Genomic DNA, 15,262 nt, shown 5'->3' on the forward strand with positions numbered 1-15,262 from the left:
GTCCTGCCTTTCAAGGGGGAATCTTATGTAACGATTAATGTGGCATGTAAGGACCTGGCCCAAACAGCAGGAAAAAGAAGTTTGAGACATTACCACAATGACCCAAACTAAACAAGCATACTCCGATCAGTACACCTCCCCATCTTGACGCCTATTCCCTCCTCTGACCTCCACGGCTTCCTTGTAAATAGTTATATATATTTTGCCCTACATTTACTATATTTTTGTACCTTATAATTGTAAACCGTTCAATTTTATATCTGTATTGTCACATGTTCATTGTTTCACTGTAAAGCGCTTGTTTGCTGACTTTTGTTTAATGTGAAACGATGAGATGTTCCCAACGTTCATCGGTATATAAAAAACTTCTAAATAAATAAATAAATAGACTGTTTGGAATGCCATAAAATAAAATGCAGGGTGCACAATAGACTGGCAAGGCCTGGTATAGCACAGGATCTTTCAGTGACTGGATCCAGATCCCCTCTGAGTTCTAGATATAATTTCATGATAGCTCAGGCGATACCTCATAACCACATGCTCCTCTGGCATCCCCAACAATGTGGTGCATGGATGAAATATGCACTCCCTGTACCGCCTGCGTGCCCTCCTGCATGGCAAGCCCTGACGTGAGCCAGCGCGCTCCACCGGCAGGGCTTGCAGCTCTGGCTCTGGTGCGGGTACTTCCTTAGAAGATGTTAGAAACTCCCTTTTGCTGTTGTAGTAGTTGTTGCTGTTGTTAAGCAGCCTGAAGCAGCCAGTTTTCCACATCCTCCCAAAAATTGTAGCTTTTGGAAGAGAGGGTAGGTAAGAAAAGCTGTATTTATTGGGCCACCAGTGTGTCAGAGAAGGCCTCATTTTATCGCTCGCAATAATAGCCACGATCCGCAATAACGGCTGCTATTGTATGATAAAAACTTTTTCTACTCTACTGCAAATCAAAAAGATGTTATTTCCCAAGTTAAATCCAGTGTTATTACGCATTATTTTTCCATGAAATGCAATAGGAGTCCCTTATTTGCATACTCATCATATTTAAACACTAACATGCAATTGCACGTTACACCCCATCTATCATGCCACGAGGCCCTAATGCGGCTTTATGAATGACCCTATTAGATCCTTGACATTTTATTTTAGTTTTAGGAAACAGTTACAAGCCTATTTTTATATACAGTCTTAGCAGATCAACGTTTAGGATTTTTCTGTTTTGTTTTTAGCTTTATTATTTTTATATACTCTTCCATGAAAAGAATTGTTATTGACGTACTCCACTGGGATTTTTGATGGATTTGGCATACTATAAATGTCGATAAATAACTAAATGACTGGCACAATCTGAGCCCAGCATAGCAGCCTCACTGGCACGCAGCTCCCCAATAGGCCACACTGAATATTAAAATGGCTTCACTAAATAGACACAGGCAACTAATGCCAGCCCTCCAGGTTGGAAGGGGCTGAAGGGGATGGAAGGCTCACAGAGATATAGATTCTATGCAGGGCCCTACAGCTATCTAGTGGATGACCCAAAAGGGCACCACACAGCATTTTGCCATTTGTAAGTTAGAAATGTGCTTCTGACATGAGTCAGGGCCACCCATACTCTAGTGTTATATTTATCATATTATTTGCCCTTAATAATAGAAGGGAGATGCACAATTTGAACTTCCTGTGATGCTCCAAAATTTAGTAAAGAATTGTTAGCCATTGTTACAAATTGGCATACTGCAACAGTGAGACTGTTCTATAGGATTTTGGCTGAGAGAAAAAAAGATGAAAGGAAAAGTCATAAAGCAACTAGCTGTCAAGCATGAATTTGTTCCCAAAATTGTTTGGCTGTGCTAAAACCATCTTCGGTGTCCCTCAACATTTTACCTCTAACTTCAGCATTCTGCAATTGTTTGGGGAAAGATGGAAATGTCATTCATCTTTAAACTACAAACATCCATTTTTCCAAAGAAAAGATGTACTTTTTCAAATATTACACAAACAAAAGTTCAGCGTATCTCAAACAACCCTTACTAACCTGAGTTCCCCAGGCAATAAGTGTCACATCACTTCCTTCCTGCAGCACCTCGGCTTGAGACAGTGGAATGTAGTATGGCTCCACAGGAACTTGCTCCACTGAATAAATTAAAAAAAAAAAAAATCAGACAATTTTTCTGTATAATGCTTGCCCATGAAAGTGCATTAGAAAAAGCCTATGTGGTCTACTACAATGTTGCACTGGTGGCATTATATATAGGGACCTATGTTTTCAGTTTAAATTTGGTTTTACCTGGGAATTTCAATGATTTAATGAAAAAAAAAAACAGGGGAAAAAATGACGTGACATCATGTTTCATTGTAGAACTGCTTCCAGGGCTCCCAATGTAGATTCTTTATCAAGAATGACAGTCTCAACTTTTAAGGATGCCAAAACATTTCAAGCATGTAAAGAATCTACATTGAGAGCCCCTGACGCAGTTCTATTACGAAACATGATGTGACTTCAGGTGCACACATTTTCATATATTAGGCTATTTACATCATATGCAGCCATATTGGACTTTTATTAAGTGATAAGGTATATTTCTAGCCAGGTCCAGCAGGGAACAGGAGGCAACAGAGAAACAGCAGTAACCTTAGGAAAAGCCCAGACCGAGAGATTGTAAGTTGCTATATTTCTTTTCTTTGTTTGTAAGCTGCGATGATATGCATGGTTTTTCTATAGCAACTTAATATAGTTTATGAATATTCAGCCAGAGGCTAACCTACATCTATACTCTGGCTATTTTGACTGCACATGGTGCCACAGGAATATTTAGAGAAACATTTGTATCCTACTGTAATATAACCACCAATGATTCTACCCATAACAATTATTCTCAAGAGTGGGAGACCATCATTCTAACAATGAGAAATATTACTGTGATACAAAAACAGTTATTTATTGTACAGTTACTGAAAACTTACAATCTGATTAATTCAAAACACATCAGAACTTCAGCAATTAAACACTGTCATGTTTCTGAAAGTAAAGATTAATTTATATTTTATGTTTTGACTAGTTGGTGTATTATACTTGCATCTTAATGAAATCTCTATTTCCTTCTTTCTGAACAGCAATTTGTATTGGATGTTTGCATAAGAAAGAAAAGAGCATACATTTTATTTCAACATATTCAAGATATATAAAATGCATTCCAGGTTTCAAAGACATGCATAACAACTGAAATACTGCAAATTAGGATCTGAAAAGGTGATCTTGCATCATTGTGACATTTCAATCAAAACAAGGTAGTACAAGACAAAGGCTCTGTCTCACTACTCTGTCACACGGATTTTCCAGAATTCACGGTGCTTGTCAACGTTTAAATTCCCCCTGAAGAAGCCAAATGAGGATCCTTGTTGTGGATCTTCACAGTAGAATTTCAGCACTGCACCGTGTAACAATGCATATAGCATTGGTTTGAATACATTTCTAATTATATCGATTGTGGTCATACATTTACTGTACATTTTAAACACTGATGGTAGTGCGTTTTATATGGTTTAGGGTTTTGAATTGATTTTCATTCTTCAATAGAGTGTGTTTACAAAAGATTTAATTTGATGGTGTTTTTAGGTGAACACAATGTGTGTGCAGTGTGAATTTTGTACATATTACTTTATTTAAAACAAAATGTTAAGTATAATAAAATATATACAAAAATTGTCCATTTATTAAATATTTAGTAAGTTTTGTAATAATATTCAATCATTCTAATAAAATATTATTGTAACTGACCAAGTGTCTATAATATGCTGCATGAGTGCTGGTTTTCCCTCAGGGTTATTAAATTGATGTATTAACAGAACAATTGCAATATATAAGGGTAGGTTTGTCTGGTATCTATTCTGAGTGTGTGTGTGTGTGTGTGTGTGTGTGTGTGAGTATGTGTGTGAGCGTCAGCATGAGTGTATATGTATGTCAGATTAGAAGCCACTGCAGTACAATCACATGAGTACATGTCTCTCTGTGCTGGTTTATTCTTAAATAAGGCAACAACATAACATTTCCTGACTTATGATGCATTGCAAGTACAAATGAAAAACGTAACACTCAGGGGTAGGATAAAGCTTAAATCCAGTCTTTCTCTTCATAGACAAACTCAAACAATGGGTGAGTCACAAATTCTTCTTACAGATGGATACAGCAGAAAAAAAAGTGCAAAAAAGCAGAATATAAATCTAAATAAATAAAATAATTATATAAATAAGACTTAACATCACATAATATAACATCAATGCACATAGGGAGAAGAGCTCATTGGTGTTTCTACAGGATCCCAAACAGTATCTTGGCCTCCTCACTAACAGGCCGATTCAGTAAAGTCCACGGGAGAGTGGACAAACGCCCACTCTCCCGGTGCGCGCACAGGCCACTCGCCTGTGAGCGCAATTCTCTATTTAAATGAGGCCTGGCGGTAGCAACGGGCAAAAGGAGGCGCTAGGGACACTAGTGCGTCCCTAGCACCTCCTTTTAGCCCAGAGCGGTGGCTGTCAGCGGGTTTGACAGCCAACGCTCAATTTTGCCAGTGTCGGTTCTCGAGCCCGCTGACAGCCACGGGCTCGGAAACCGGACGCCGGCAAAATTGAGCGTCCGGTTTTCGACCCGACAGCCGCCGGCCCATTTAAATTTTTTTTTTTTTTACCCTTCGGGACCTACGACTTAATATCGCCATGATATTAAATCGGAGGGTGCACAGAAAATCAGTTTTTACTGCTTTTCTGTGCACTTTCCCAGTGCCGGCAGAAACTAGCGCCTACCTTTGGGTAGGCGCTAATTTCTTAAAGTAAAATGTGCGGCTTGGCTGCATATTTTACTTTCTGTATCACATGGGAATACCTAATAGGGCCCTCAACATGCATTTGCATGTTGAGGGCCCTATTAGGTTCCACGGGTTGGACGCGCGTTTTCTGCCCCTTACTGAATAAGGGGTAAGGGAAAATGCACGTCCAAGGGCAGGTTAACAGTGCGCTCCGTTGGAGCACACTCTACTGTATCGACCTGTAAGTAAATACCAGGAACAGCCTCTCCAGGTGTTTCCTGCATTACTTTTGAATCCCCTGGAAAAAGGAAAACAGTGGAGTGCCTCAGGGATCTGTACTTGGACCAGTGCTTTTCACTATATTTATAAATGATCTGGAAAGGGGTATGACAAGTGAGGTGATCAAATTTGCAGATGACAAAATTATTCAGAGTAGTTAAATCACAAGCGGATTGTGATAAAATGCAAAGGAAACTTGCGAGATGGGAAGATTGGGCATCCATATGGCTGATGAAATAATGTGGACAAGTGCAAGGTGACACATGTAGGGAAAAATAACCCATGCTATAGTAACACTATGATAGGTTCCATATTAGGAGTTACCACCCAGGAAAAAAATTTGGGCATCAGAGTTGATATTTACATTGAAATCACTGGCTCAGTGTGCTGTGGCGGTCAAAAAAGCAAACACAATGTTAGGAATTACTAGGAAGGGAATGGCAAATAAAACAGAGGATGTCATAATGCCTCTATACTGGTCCATGGTGAGACTGCACCTTGAAAACTGTGTGCAATTCTGGTCACCGCATTTCAAAAAATATATAGTTGTACTGGAGAAAGTACAAAGAAAGGCGACCAAAATGATAAAGAGCATGGAATGGCTCCCCTATGAGGAAAGACTAAAGAGGTTCAGGCTGTTCAGCTTAGAGAAGAGACAGCTGAGGGGGATATGATAAGAGGTCTACAAAATCATAAAAGGACTTGAACAGGTAAATGTGAATCAGTTATTTACTCTTTCAAATAATACAAGGAATAGGGGGGCACTCCGTGAAGTTAGCAAACAGCACATTTAAAACAAATCACAGAAAATTCTTTTTCACTCAATACACAAGTAAGCTCTGGAATTCATTACTAGACAATGTGGTTAAGGCATTTAGTATAGCTGGGTTTAAAAAAGATTTGGATAAGTTACTGCTTGTTGCCGACATTAGTAGCATGGGTTCTATTTAATGTTTGGTACTTTCCCGGTACTTGTGACTTGGATTGGCCACTGCTGGAGACAGGATACTGGGCTTCATGGACCTTTGGTCTGATCCAGTATGGCATATCTTATGTTCTTATGTTATGTAATCCATGTCCTCAGGGACAGGGCCATAAACCAGGCTTTCTGGACTTTGACCCTGGTTTTCCCAGAACCATTCAGTGGCTCCACGCACTACACACCAGTCCAAGGCTGAGCAGACACCTGGTCAAAGCAAGCCACAGAAAGAGTGTGAGTGTGTGTGTATCAATACATAGATATGCATACACACATAAACAGCTGAATTTTAAAACGGCTGCGCATGTAAAAATCGGCACTTAAGAGTGTGGCTGGGTCCCTCTGTGTGCCACGTGCATTTTCAAAATGGCCCAGCTACGAGCCTAAGTGCCAATACGCTTACAAGTGCCAGGGCCTGAAAAAGGGGTGGGGCAGGGGTGTGGTCTGGGTGAGATGGAAGCCAGGTTGCTGTCACAGGGAGGCGCGCACCGGCAGCCAGCCAGCGCACGCAGATTACTTCTGCTCCAGAGGAGCAGTAAGTAAGAAAACAAAAGTAAGAAAACAAAAGTTTAAACGAATGGTTTAGGGGGTGGGTAGGAGAGGGGACTGGGATGGAACTGGGGACAGTCCGATTGCGTCGCCGCATATATCTTACTAAATTCTCTCCCCCCGTGGATTTTAAAATCCGGCACGTATGTGCTCGCGGCCCACAGATTTTATAACATGATTGCACCAGCACACACCGGGAACCACACAGACACCTTTTAAAATCTTCCTCATAGTGTGCAGTCTGTTCATGAGAAGCTTGTAAAAGGCAGACCAGACCACAGCTTTTACATGTAATTATGACAACTTTGAGTCAATTCTAACACCCAAATTACAAACATGATTGCAAATTGGAATAACACGGTCTTTAAATATTAAATTAGATGGCATATTATGAAGAGGGAATTTACTTAGCAAAATAATTTCTGTTTTTGAAATATTTAACAATAATTTATTTTAAAATAGCCATTGATGAACACACGGAAGACAGAGGGAAACCAACTTTAGCGACAGAGCAAAAAAGTGAATGCCATTGGCATAAATTCCGTAATTTACACCTAGACAAGAAAATATTCTGCAGATAGGAGCCAAATATATATTAAACAATATAGAAGAAAGAGAAGGAGCCCTGAGGGACTCCATTATCCATATTATTCCTAGACCAATTTGATACAATTTGTTTGTCAGAAAAACAATTAAAGACCATACCAGAGATACCAAGAGAGAATAAGCTATTTAAAAGTAAGGAGAAATTACTACTTACCTGATAATTTCCTTTGCTTTAATGAGGACAGGTTAATCTACACCAGTGTCTTATGAACCTCTACCAGCAGATGGAGAGGGAACAAAGCTGATGTCACAGTATATATACCCCTGCACGGACATCAGCCTGCCAGTATTCTCTACAAACGCCAACTGTGTACATCTAAACAATACATAATATAACTATTAACAGACAACCATTCAAGTACTCAGTTAACAGGAAAATACTGAACTCAGACAAGGAGTGTAATATCACTAACCTAAGTAAGGAATGGATCTGACACTTACCAGTAATCCCCAGAAACACAGCCACTCAGGAGGACAATATCATCACCATCTGGCAGCCATGGGCAAGAAGGTGGATTAACCTGTCCTCATTAAAGAAAAAAAAATTATCAGGTAAGTAGTAATTTCTCCTTTCTTAGTATTCAGACAGATTAATCCACATCAATGAGATGTATCAAAACTACTCTCGAACTGGGCGGGAGAATGCCCGCAGTCCGATCAAGACTGCACACACAAAGGCTGTATCCACCCAGGCCTGCACATCCAGGCAGTAATGCCTGGAAAAGGTGTGTAAAGAGGACACCGTAGCTCGGCAAATCTCAACAGGAGACAACAATCTAATTTTCGCCCATGACACTGCCTGAGCCCTAGTGGAATGAGCCCTAACCTGACTAGTCAACGGCTGCTCAGCATCCACGTACGTGGCCATAACTACCTCCTTAATCCAGTGGGCTCACCCTGTTTACTCCCACTGTGGAATAGAAACAGCCAGTCCGTCTTCCTGAAAGGTTTAGAAAACTCCAAATACCTCAAGATATGCCTCTTGACATCCAAGATCTGTAACAGGTGATATTCATCTGCATCTCTCCAGAGCTGGCAGGGAAATTGATTGATTCAAGTGAAAATCCAAGACCACCTTTGGCAAAAAAGAAGGAATAGTACGCAGCTGTATTGCCCCCAGAGTCACTTGCAGAAATGGTTCCCGGCAAGACTAGGCCTGCAGTTCGGAGTCTCTACGCACAGAACAAATTGCCACAAGAAACACAGTCTTCAAAATAAGTAACCTCAAGGACAGGCTACACAGTAGTCGAAAGGTGGGACCTGCCAAAAATTCCAAAACCTGATTAAAACTCCACAAGGGCACAAGTAACCACAAGGGAGAAAGATGCTTCACCCCTTTTAAGAATCGGGCCACATCCAGATGGGCTGACAAGGGTCCACCATTCACCTGATCTCGGAAACATGCAAGAGCTGCCACCTGTACCTTCAAGGAATTAAGGGCCAACCCCTTAAACAATCCAAAATGAGTGGGATCTTAACCAAACGAGAATGAACCCTTCGATCCTCACACCAAGCCTCAAACACTCGCAAAACTCAGACATAAGCTACAGAAGTGGAGAAGTTTCTTGTGTGAAGCAACGTGGCAATCAAAGAAGTGGAGTATCCACACTTCACCAACCGAGCCCTCTCAAGGACCATACCGCAAGACAAAATCGAGTCAAATCTTCATGAAGAACAGGCCCCTGTCACAGCAGATCACTGAGGACCAGTAATCAGATAGGAGAGTCCACCAGTAGCCTTCACATATTTGCATACCATGGCCTCCTGGGCCAATCTGGTGCAATCAGAAATACCATCCCCATGTGAATCTCGATTCTCCGAATCATTCTGCCCAACATGGGCCATGGGGGGAAAGCATATAAAAGCTTGCCTTCCAGCCACTCTTGCACGAGGGCATCAATGCCCAAGGACTTTAGATCTCTCCTGGAACTGAAGTAGTGAGGAACCTTCAAATTGTGAGATGTCGTCAGCAAGACTAGAAACTGGAGGCCCCAGCAGTCCACTATGAGCTGGAATGCCTCATTTGACAATTCCCATAATCCTGGATCCAGACTCTGTCTGCTGAGAAAGTCTGCTCTTCCATTGTCTTTTTCTGCAATGTATGAGGCTGAGATCTCCTGAAGATATACTTCCGCCAATTCCATGAGCTGGGCTATTTCCTGAGACACTTGCTGGCTCTTGGTTCCTCCCTGGCAATTGATGTAAGCAATTGTCATCACATTGTCTGACATTATTTGGTCTGGTCAACCCTGCAAGCATTTGATGAATCGCAAGCATTCCAACCGAATGGCCCAGGCTTCTAGCCGACTAATGTTCCAGAGAGACTTTTCTGTACTCCAGCGCCCCTGCACTGACAACTCCTGATAGTGAACCCCCAATCCTGAAGGCTCGCATCCGTTATGAGTATTAGCCAGTCGGTGTTCACAGGGAAGCGTCATGATCCGCTTGCAACCACCACTACATTTGAATGGTAATCTCCAACAATAAGTGAAACCGTATTGAGTAGTCCTGCGATTGTGGACTCCAACAAGCAAGCAATGTACGCTGAAGAGGATGCATATGTGCCCTTGCCCACGGAAACACCTCTAGGGTGGCTGCCATCACAACCCAGAGCACTTGTAGATAAGACCGGGCATATTATTTCTATCAATATGCCCAGGCTTATCGTTTCTATCAGTAGTCGTATTTGCGCCATCAGCTTCTGAATGTGGATCCTCGGCAAGAACACCCTGCTTTGCTTCATGTCAAAATGAACACTGAGATATTCCAGTGTTTGGGATGGTTGTAGATTGCTCTTGGCCAAGTTCACCAACCAACCTTGCTCCTGCAGCAAGGAGATCACCTTGCTTGAGACCTGAAGGCTCTCTTTCATACTCTGGCCCAAATTAGCCAATCATCTAAATATGGGAGGACCAGAATGCAATCCTCTCTCAACATTGCCACTACCACCACCATGACCCTTGGAGAAGGTTCTGAGTGTGGTGGCCAAATCAAAGGGTAGCACTTGAAACTGATAATGTCATCTCAACCCAGAAAAATGCAGAAACTGTTGATGCTCCAGCCGGATGGATGACAAAACCAGAGACGTAAGAAACTCCCCCGATTGTACTGCCATTATCAATGAGCGTAAAATTTCCATGCGGAAACGAGTGACCCGCAAATGACGGTTGACTCCCTTGAGATCCAGGATGGGGCGAAAGGAACCCTCCTTTTAAGGTACAAAGAAATAGACAGCCCATATTTTCTTGTGACATGGACACTGGGACAACAGTCTGCAAGCTGAGGAGTCTTGGCAACATACACTCCACTACCTGCCTCTTCTGCGGAGAGGTGCAGGGGCACACCATGATATCACCTCCAGAACCCATTGGTCTGATGTGATTGCACTACACCTCCGATAAAAAAAAAAAAAAGAGAGAGGCGACCCCCTATCTTCTGTTCCCAGGGGTGGGTCAGCACATCTTTACTGAGAGATTTGGGGGGCACTGTCACTTGAGCCTGTGCTCCGTCTGGGCTGCCTGAGACGAAAGGACTGAGACCTACCCAAAGGAAGAGCCCTCTGAATCCTCTGTAGGGTCAAAAGTGTTTGAAATCTCTAGCATGACCTCGCATGCCAAAAGAGCACGGCACCTTCCTCTTATCCTTTGGTAACCAAGGAACCTAAGAATCACCCCACTTATTGGCCATGTTTTTCCAGCTCACTCCCAAAAAAGAGTGATCCTTTAAAGGGCAAGTTCATAAGATTAGTCTTTGAAATTGTATCAGCCAACCAATTTGTGGGAAATATGCGCTTGCCAGCAAGCCATTTCATCAGGTTTAAACACTAACTTCCCTTCTCCCTGACATTTGCCTGAATAAAAGCATCACTTGTGCTTAAGTCTCTGCCTGGGAAAGGATACCTGTTGGCCCTGAATTCCTGGGGGAGGGGCTGGGTTTTCCCTAGTCAGAGGCAGGACAAAGTCAGGAGGTATAGATTTCAGCAGCCAATGATAAGATCCGTGCACACCCCCTGAGCCAAAGCCAATGGTGTAATGACTCTTCTGTTGCTATGGGAAAGTAGCCAATCATGTAATGATACATCATCTGCCTTTGTATGAATGTACAATAAAAGGGAGAGGCTCGGGAGGACAAACCCTCTTTGCCTCTTTGCCTTCTCTCTTCCTGCCTGCCATGAAAGCTGTCTGATGCCTATTCATTACTCCTATATCTGGTGACCCTTGCGACGTGATGATAAACCCCATGCTTATTTCGGCTGGTCATGGCCAAGGTACGTACCGTTCAACAGATCTGCTAATCGTAAGTATATTAAAGTACTTTTTAGTATATTTAAGTATTTTTTAGCAAGTTTGTTCCCCACACTCGTAAGCATGGGCAATGATTTGACTATACAGCAGAGGCTACATGCCAGAAAACTGCAGCAAATCATCAATAATCATTATTTCATCACCAGAAGAAAAATAGCGCAAGTCAGCCTGGGGGACTTAGAAAAATTAATAAGTGAAATAGCTTGCCGTTGCCCTTGGTATTCCATGGAGTCTGGAACTCTAAATACCCAGAATTGGATTTCAATCGGCAATTATCTTCATACGGCTCCCAGAGCTCCCATAAAGCAAAGATTAATTTGGCAAAAATGCACGGAGGCCATCGAACACATGGAAGAAAAAAAAGGTTTAAAAACAGCAGTTTCAAACCATGTGCTTTTAGAAGCAGGCAGACATACCCTTCCCCCATCTTCTCAGTCTTCCTCAGAGCCAGCAAATTCTTTGTATCAGCTACCCACACCCAAGCCCATTCACACCTCTTCAGAAAAGCAACCCTTGAGAACAATAGAGCCACCACCTGGCCTGGGTGGGGCGATTAGCATTGAATTTCAGCAGAAACTGCAGAAAGAAAACCTTACAGAAACAGAATTATTAGAAGGACTTCAAGCCTTCCCCATCCCAGAAAAGAACCATGAACAAAGGGGGACAGAAAATGAAATAGAACATCTGGGGACACACAATCACATGGCTCCTGTGGCTTCCTCTGCATCCACCTCAGAGAAAAGACCCCAGGAAATAGAAAACACTGAGGTCAGAAAAACTAGCCTTCCTCCATCTTGCCTGCAAAACCCTTTCCCCACTAACCACTCCCTGAACATTCATTTGCCATTGCCTGAGACAGTCATTAATTCTGCATCACCAATTTGTGCAGGTAAATTACTATCTCAGACCACTGCTCCCGGTAACAATTTATGTGCCGCAGTCAGCATGGGATTCCACCTAGAACATGGAAATCTCACAAGGGAGGAATTATTGAAAGGGATTCAAGCCTTTCCCATTACAGAAAGAAACAAAGAACTAGGTGTGGCAGCAATAGAGTTGAGTGCAGCCCGGAATGCCATGAGCAGTGGCTTTGCCCCCAGGTCTTCAAAGAAATCAGCGTGTAAGACCTTGGGCCAGGCAGCTGCACTCCTGTGTTACAAGCAAAGAAAATATCATTATGAAAAAAAGGATTTAATTAGACTCCTGCGTTACAAGCAAAGAAAATATCAATATGAAAAAAAGGATTTAATTAGACTCCTGCGTTACAAGCAAAGAAAATATCACTATGAAAAAATTGATTTAATTATACACTTCAATGACCTCTTGCAGACCAGATTAGGCAAAGTAACTGTGCAGACAGTACAAATTTGGAAAAAATGGTTTCTCCTGGTCTTCGATGTTCAGTTGCAGAGGGACTGCATACTTAAGGAGTAGTTTCTATTTGAAATTCAGTTGCAAAAGATCTGCATGCTTTGAGAGTATTTTCCCCCACAAAGTGTATGCATAGCCTTGTGTTGGGACTGTGCTGAAATTTGAATGGTATTCTGTGTGAATTTCATGTGAAAATTTCCCTTTTACAAAGTTAATTTGGCTCACATTTAAAATGACTCCATTTCTCTGAGATTTAAGTTTATAGTTTGAATTGCCAGCACACAGAACTTGTATTCTTACTGTGATTATTCCCTAAAGTGAATTGAAGTGGTGTCTGTCTGCAAAGAATCAGCCAGCCATTGTCTGTGGTTGATGGTATCTATTGTTAAACAATGCTATCTTCAAGTTCCTATTGACTGAAGGATTAACTCCTTGGGTGCAGTTCTTTTCTTTTGAGAAACACTGCTCCTCCCCCCCTTTTCTGTAACTCTTGCTAGCCACTCATGGGGGAGGGAGGGAGAACTTTTGAAAAAAAAGAAAAAAAACTGGACTTAGTACTGCAGTTTCTCTCTCTAGTTTATATATGTTATAACTCAGACAGATTAATAGTAGTTACAGTCACTTTAGCATGCAGCAGACAGAGCAGAGCAAACAGCGTGTTTAATTTCCTATTCTAATAATTATATGAAGAAATTCTATTCTGATACTCCACATTGAATTTAAGCTCAGAGTATTATTGATTGCAACCTGGAACAATAGTTGCATTCTATAAAGTAATGATGTTGTCTCCACTAGGAGGCGCTATGTTATTCTACAAGTTATATTATATTATTGTTTTAATAATTCTGTTGTATAATAGTTTTTATTTTTCAGGCCTACAGACCTTCTGTATTAATGAAACTTCAGTTTTATTTTCTTTTTCACAAATTTTTACAGAATTCTGAACCTTAAAATTTTTACTGACAGAGGTTGCTACATCTAAAGCAATCCCTCTCAAACCTTTTCTTGCAAATCCAAATTGATTTTATTAAATTGAATAATAGAATTGATTTCTTCAAGGTTAAAAAAGTAAGAATTTCACTTTAATCCTTACCTTAATAAATTTTTTGCTGTATGCCAGTTTTTAATATTTTCCAGATTTACAGCCTTCCTGCCATGAAGAGATGTGAAGATGGACACTTTGCAGTTTATTTTAACATTTTTCTAACGCCTTTTGACTTTTGATTTTTGATCCTTGATCTAATTTTGTTTTTGATAACTTTTTGATAAGATTTTTAGCTCATATTATGTGTTATCTGTTGTCTGTCTTGATGCAAGAAATATTTGCAGGATGGATGAATATGTGTCAGTTTTGTGTAAATTAATATTTGCAAGATGAATGAATATATGTCAGTCTTGTGTAACATATGTTTCAATGTAATGTCTAATATACTTGTCATTTGATTCAGCTTACAGCAAATGACTTTTCCTTTAAATGATTAATTTACATTTATTGCTATTTTACTGAATGAAAATTGATCACTGCATAAAAACTTTCTTGATAATGGGGTTACGTTCTGAAAACTAAAAATGGCTCTGCTTACTGCAGCCATTCCTTTGCATGAATTTTGTCAATAATTGAACATTAAATACTTATTTGGCATCCCCTACAACACCTCAGGGCAAGCCATTGTGGAGAGAGCCAACCATACGCTTAAGAGCTCTGGACCAAACAAAAAGAAAAAAGGGGATTGCCCCTGGATTTTCCCCCTGAACAAAGTATTGTTTACTTTAAATCATCTAAACATATCAGGTTCAAATTTAAGACCACAGCCATGAGTAATCATTATGGGACTAGGGTTAGTCACCCACAGCCATCAGTTTTGTATAGAATATTTAATGTCTGGTACGGTCCCGTTCCCTTAAAATGGGGAACGAGGATATGTTTCTCTGCTTGCTTCCACAGGTATATCAAGCCGTGGAACGATGGAAAGGTGTCCAGGTCTACAGGACCCGATCCCCAACTTCTCCCTGAGCCTCCACAGCCCTCAGAAGGACAGAGACCGGACTCCTTGCAAAAAGCAGCACCACATGACCTGGGGACAGATCAAGGCCCTATCCAACCAATCTGCACAACTCTTAGAACAGCAAGGCCTTGAGAAAACTCCAGAGAACTTATTAGCCGCTTTTTCTTGCCTGAATGCCAACTCATTAACAATTGTGTTCTGCATCCTCCTCCTTTGCCTTATTTCTCCAGCTATGGCGAATTCAGAACAAGGACTCTGACAGGACAACATGTACATCCTCGAATCAGAACTTTTCACACCTGTTGAATCGAACAGACTGTTGGATCTGCACACACATGCCAATCCATGCCTGCGGAGAACTACTGATGCATGCTG

General features: G+C 41.3%; 1 protein-coding gene across 2 annotated transcripts in view; it reads right to left on the reverse strand.

Moving 5' to 3' along the window:
- BCKDHB (branched chain keto acid dehydrogenase E1 subunit beta) overlaps positions 1-15,262 on the reverse strand; it is a 624,159-nt gene that overhangs the window by 446,498 nt on the left and 162,399 nt on the right. For both annotated transcript variants that reach the window (XM_029595551.1, XM_029595552.1), the window contains exon 7: positions 2,027-2,124. In XM_029595551.1, coding sequence (XP_029451411.1) covers positions 2,027-2,124 — 98 coding nt within the window. The remainder of the gene's footprint in view (positions 1-2,026; positions 2,125-15,262) is intronic.

This window comes from Rhinatrema bivittatum, chromosome 3 (genome assembly GCF_901001135.1).
Source record: "Rhinatrema bivittatum chromosome 3, aRhiBiv1.1, whole genome shotgun sequence".
NCBI classification, from domain to species: Eukaryota; Metazoa; Chordata; class Amphibia; order Gymnophiona; family Rhinatrematidae; genus Rhinatrema; species Rhinatrema bivittatum.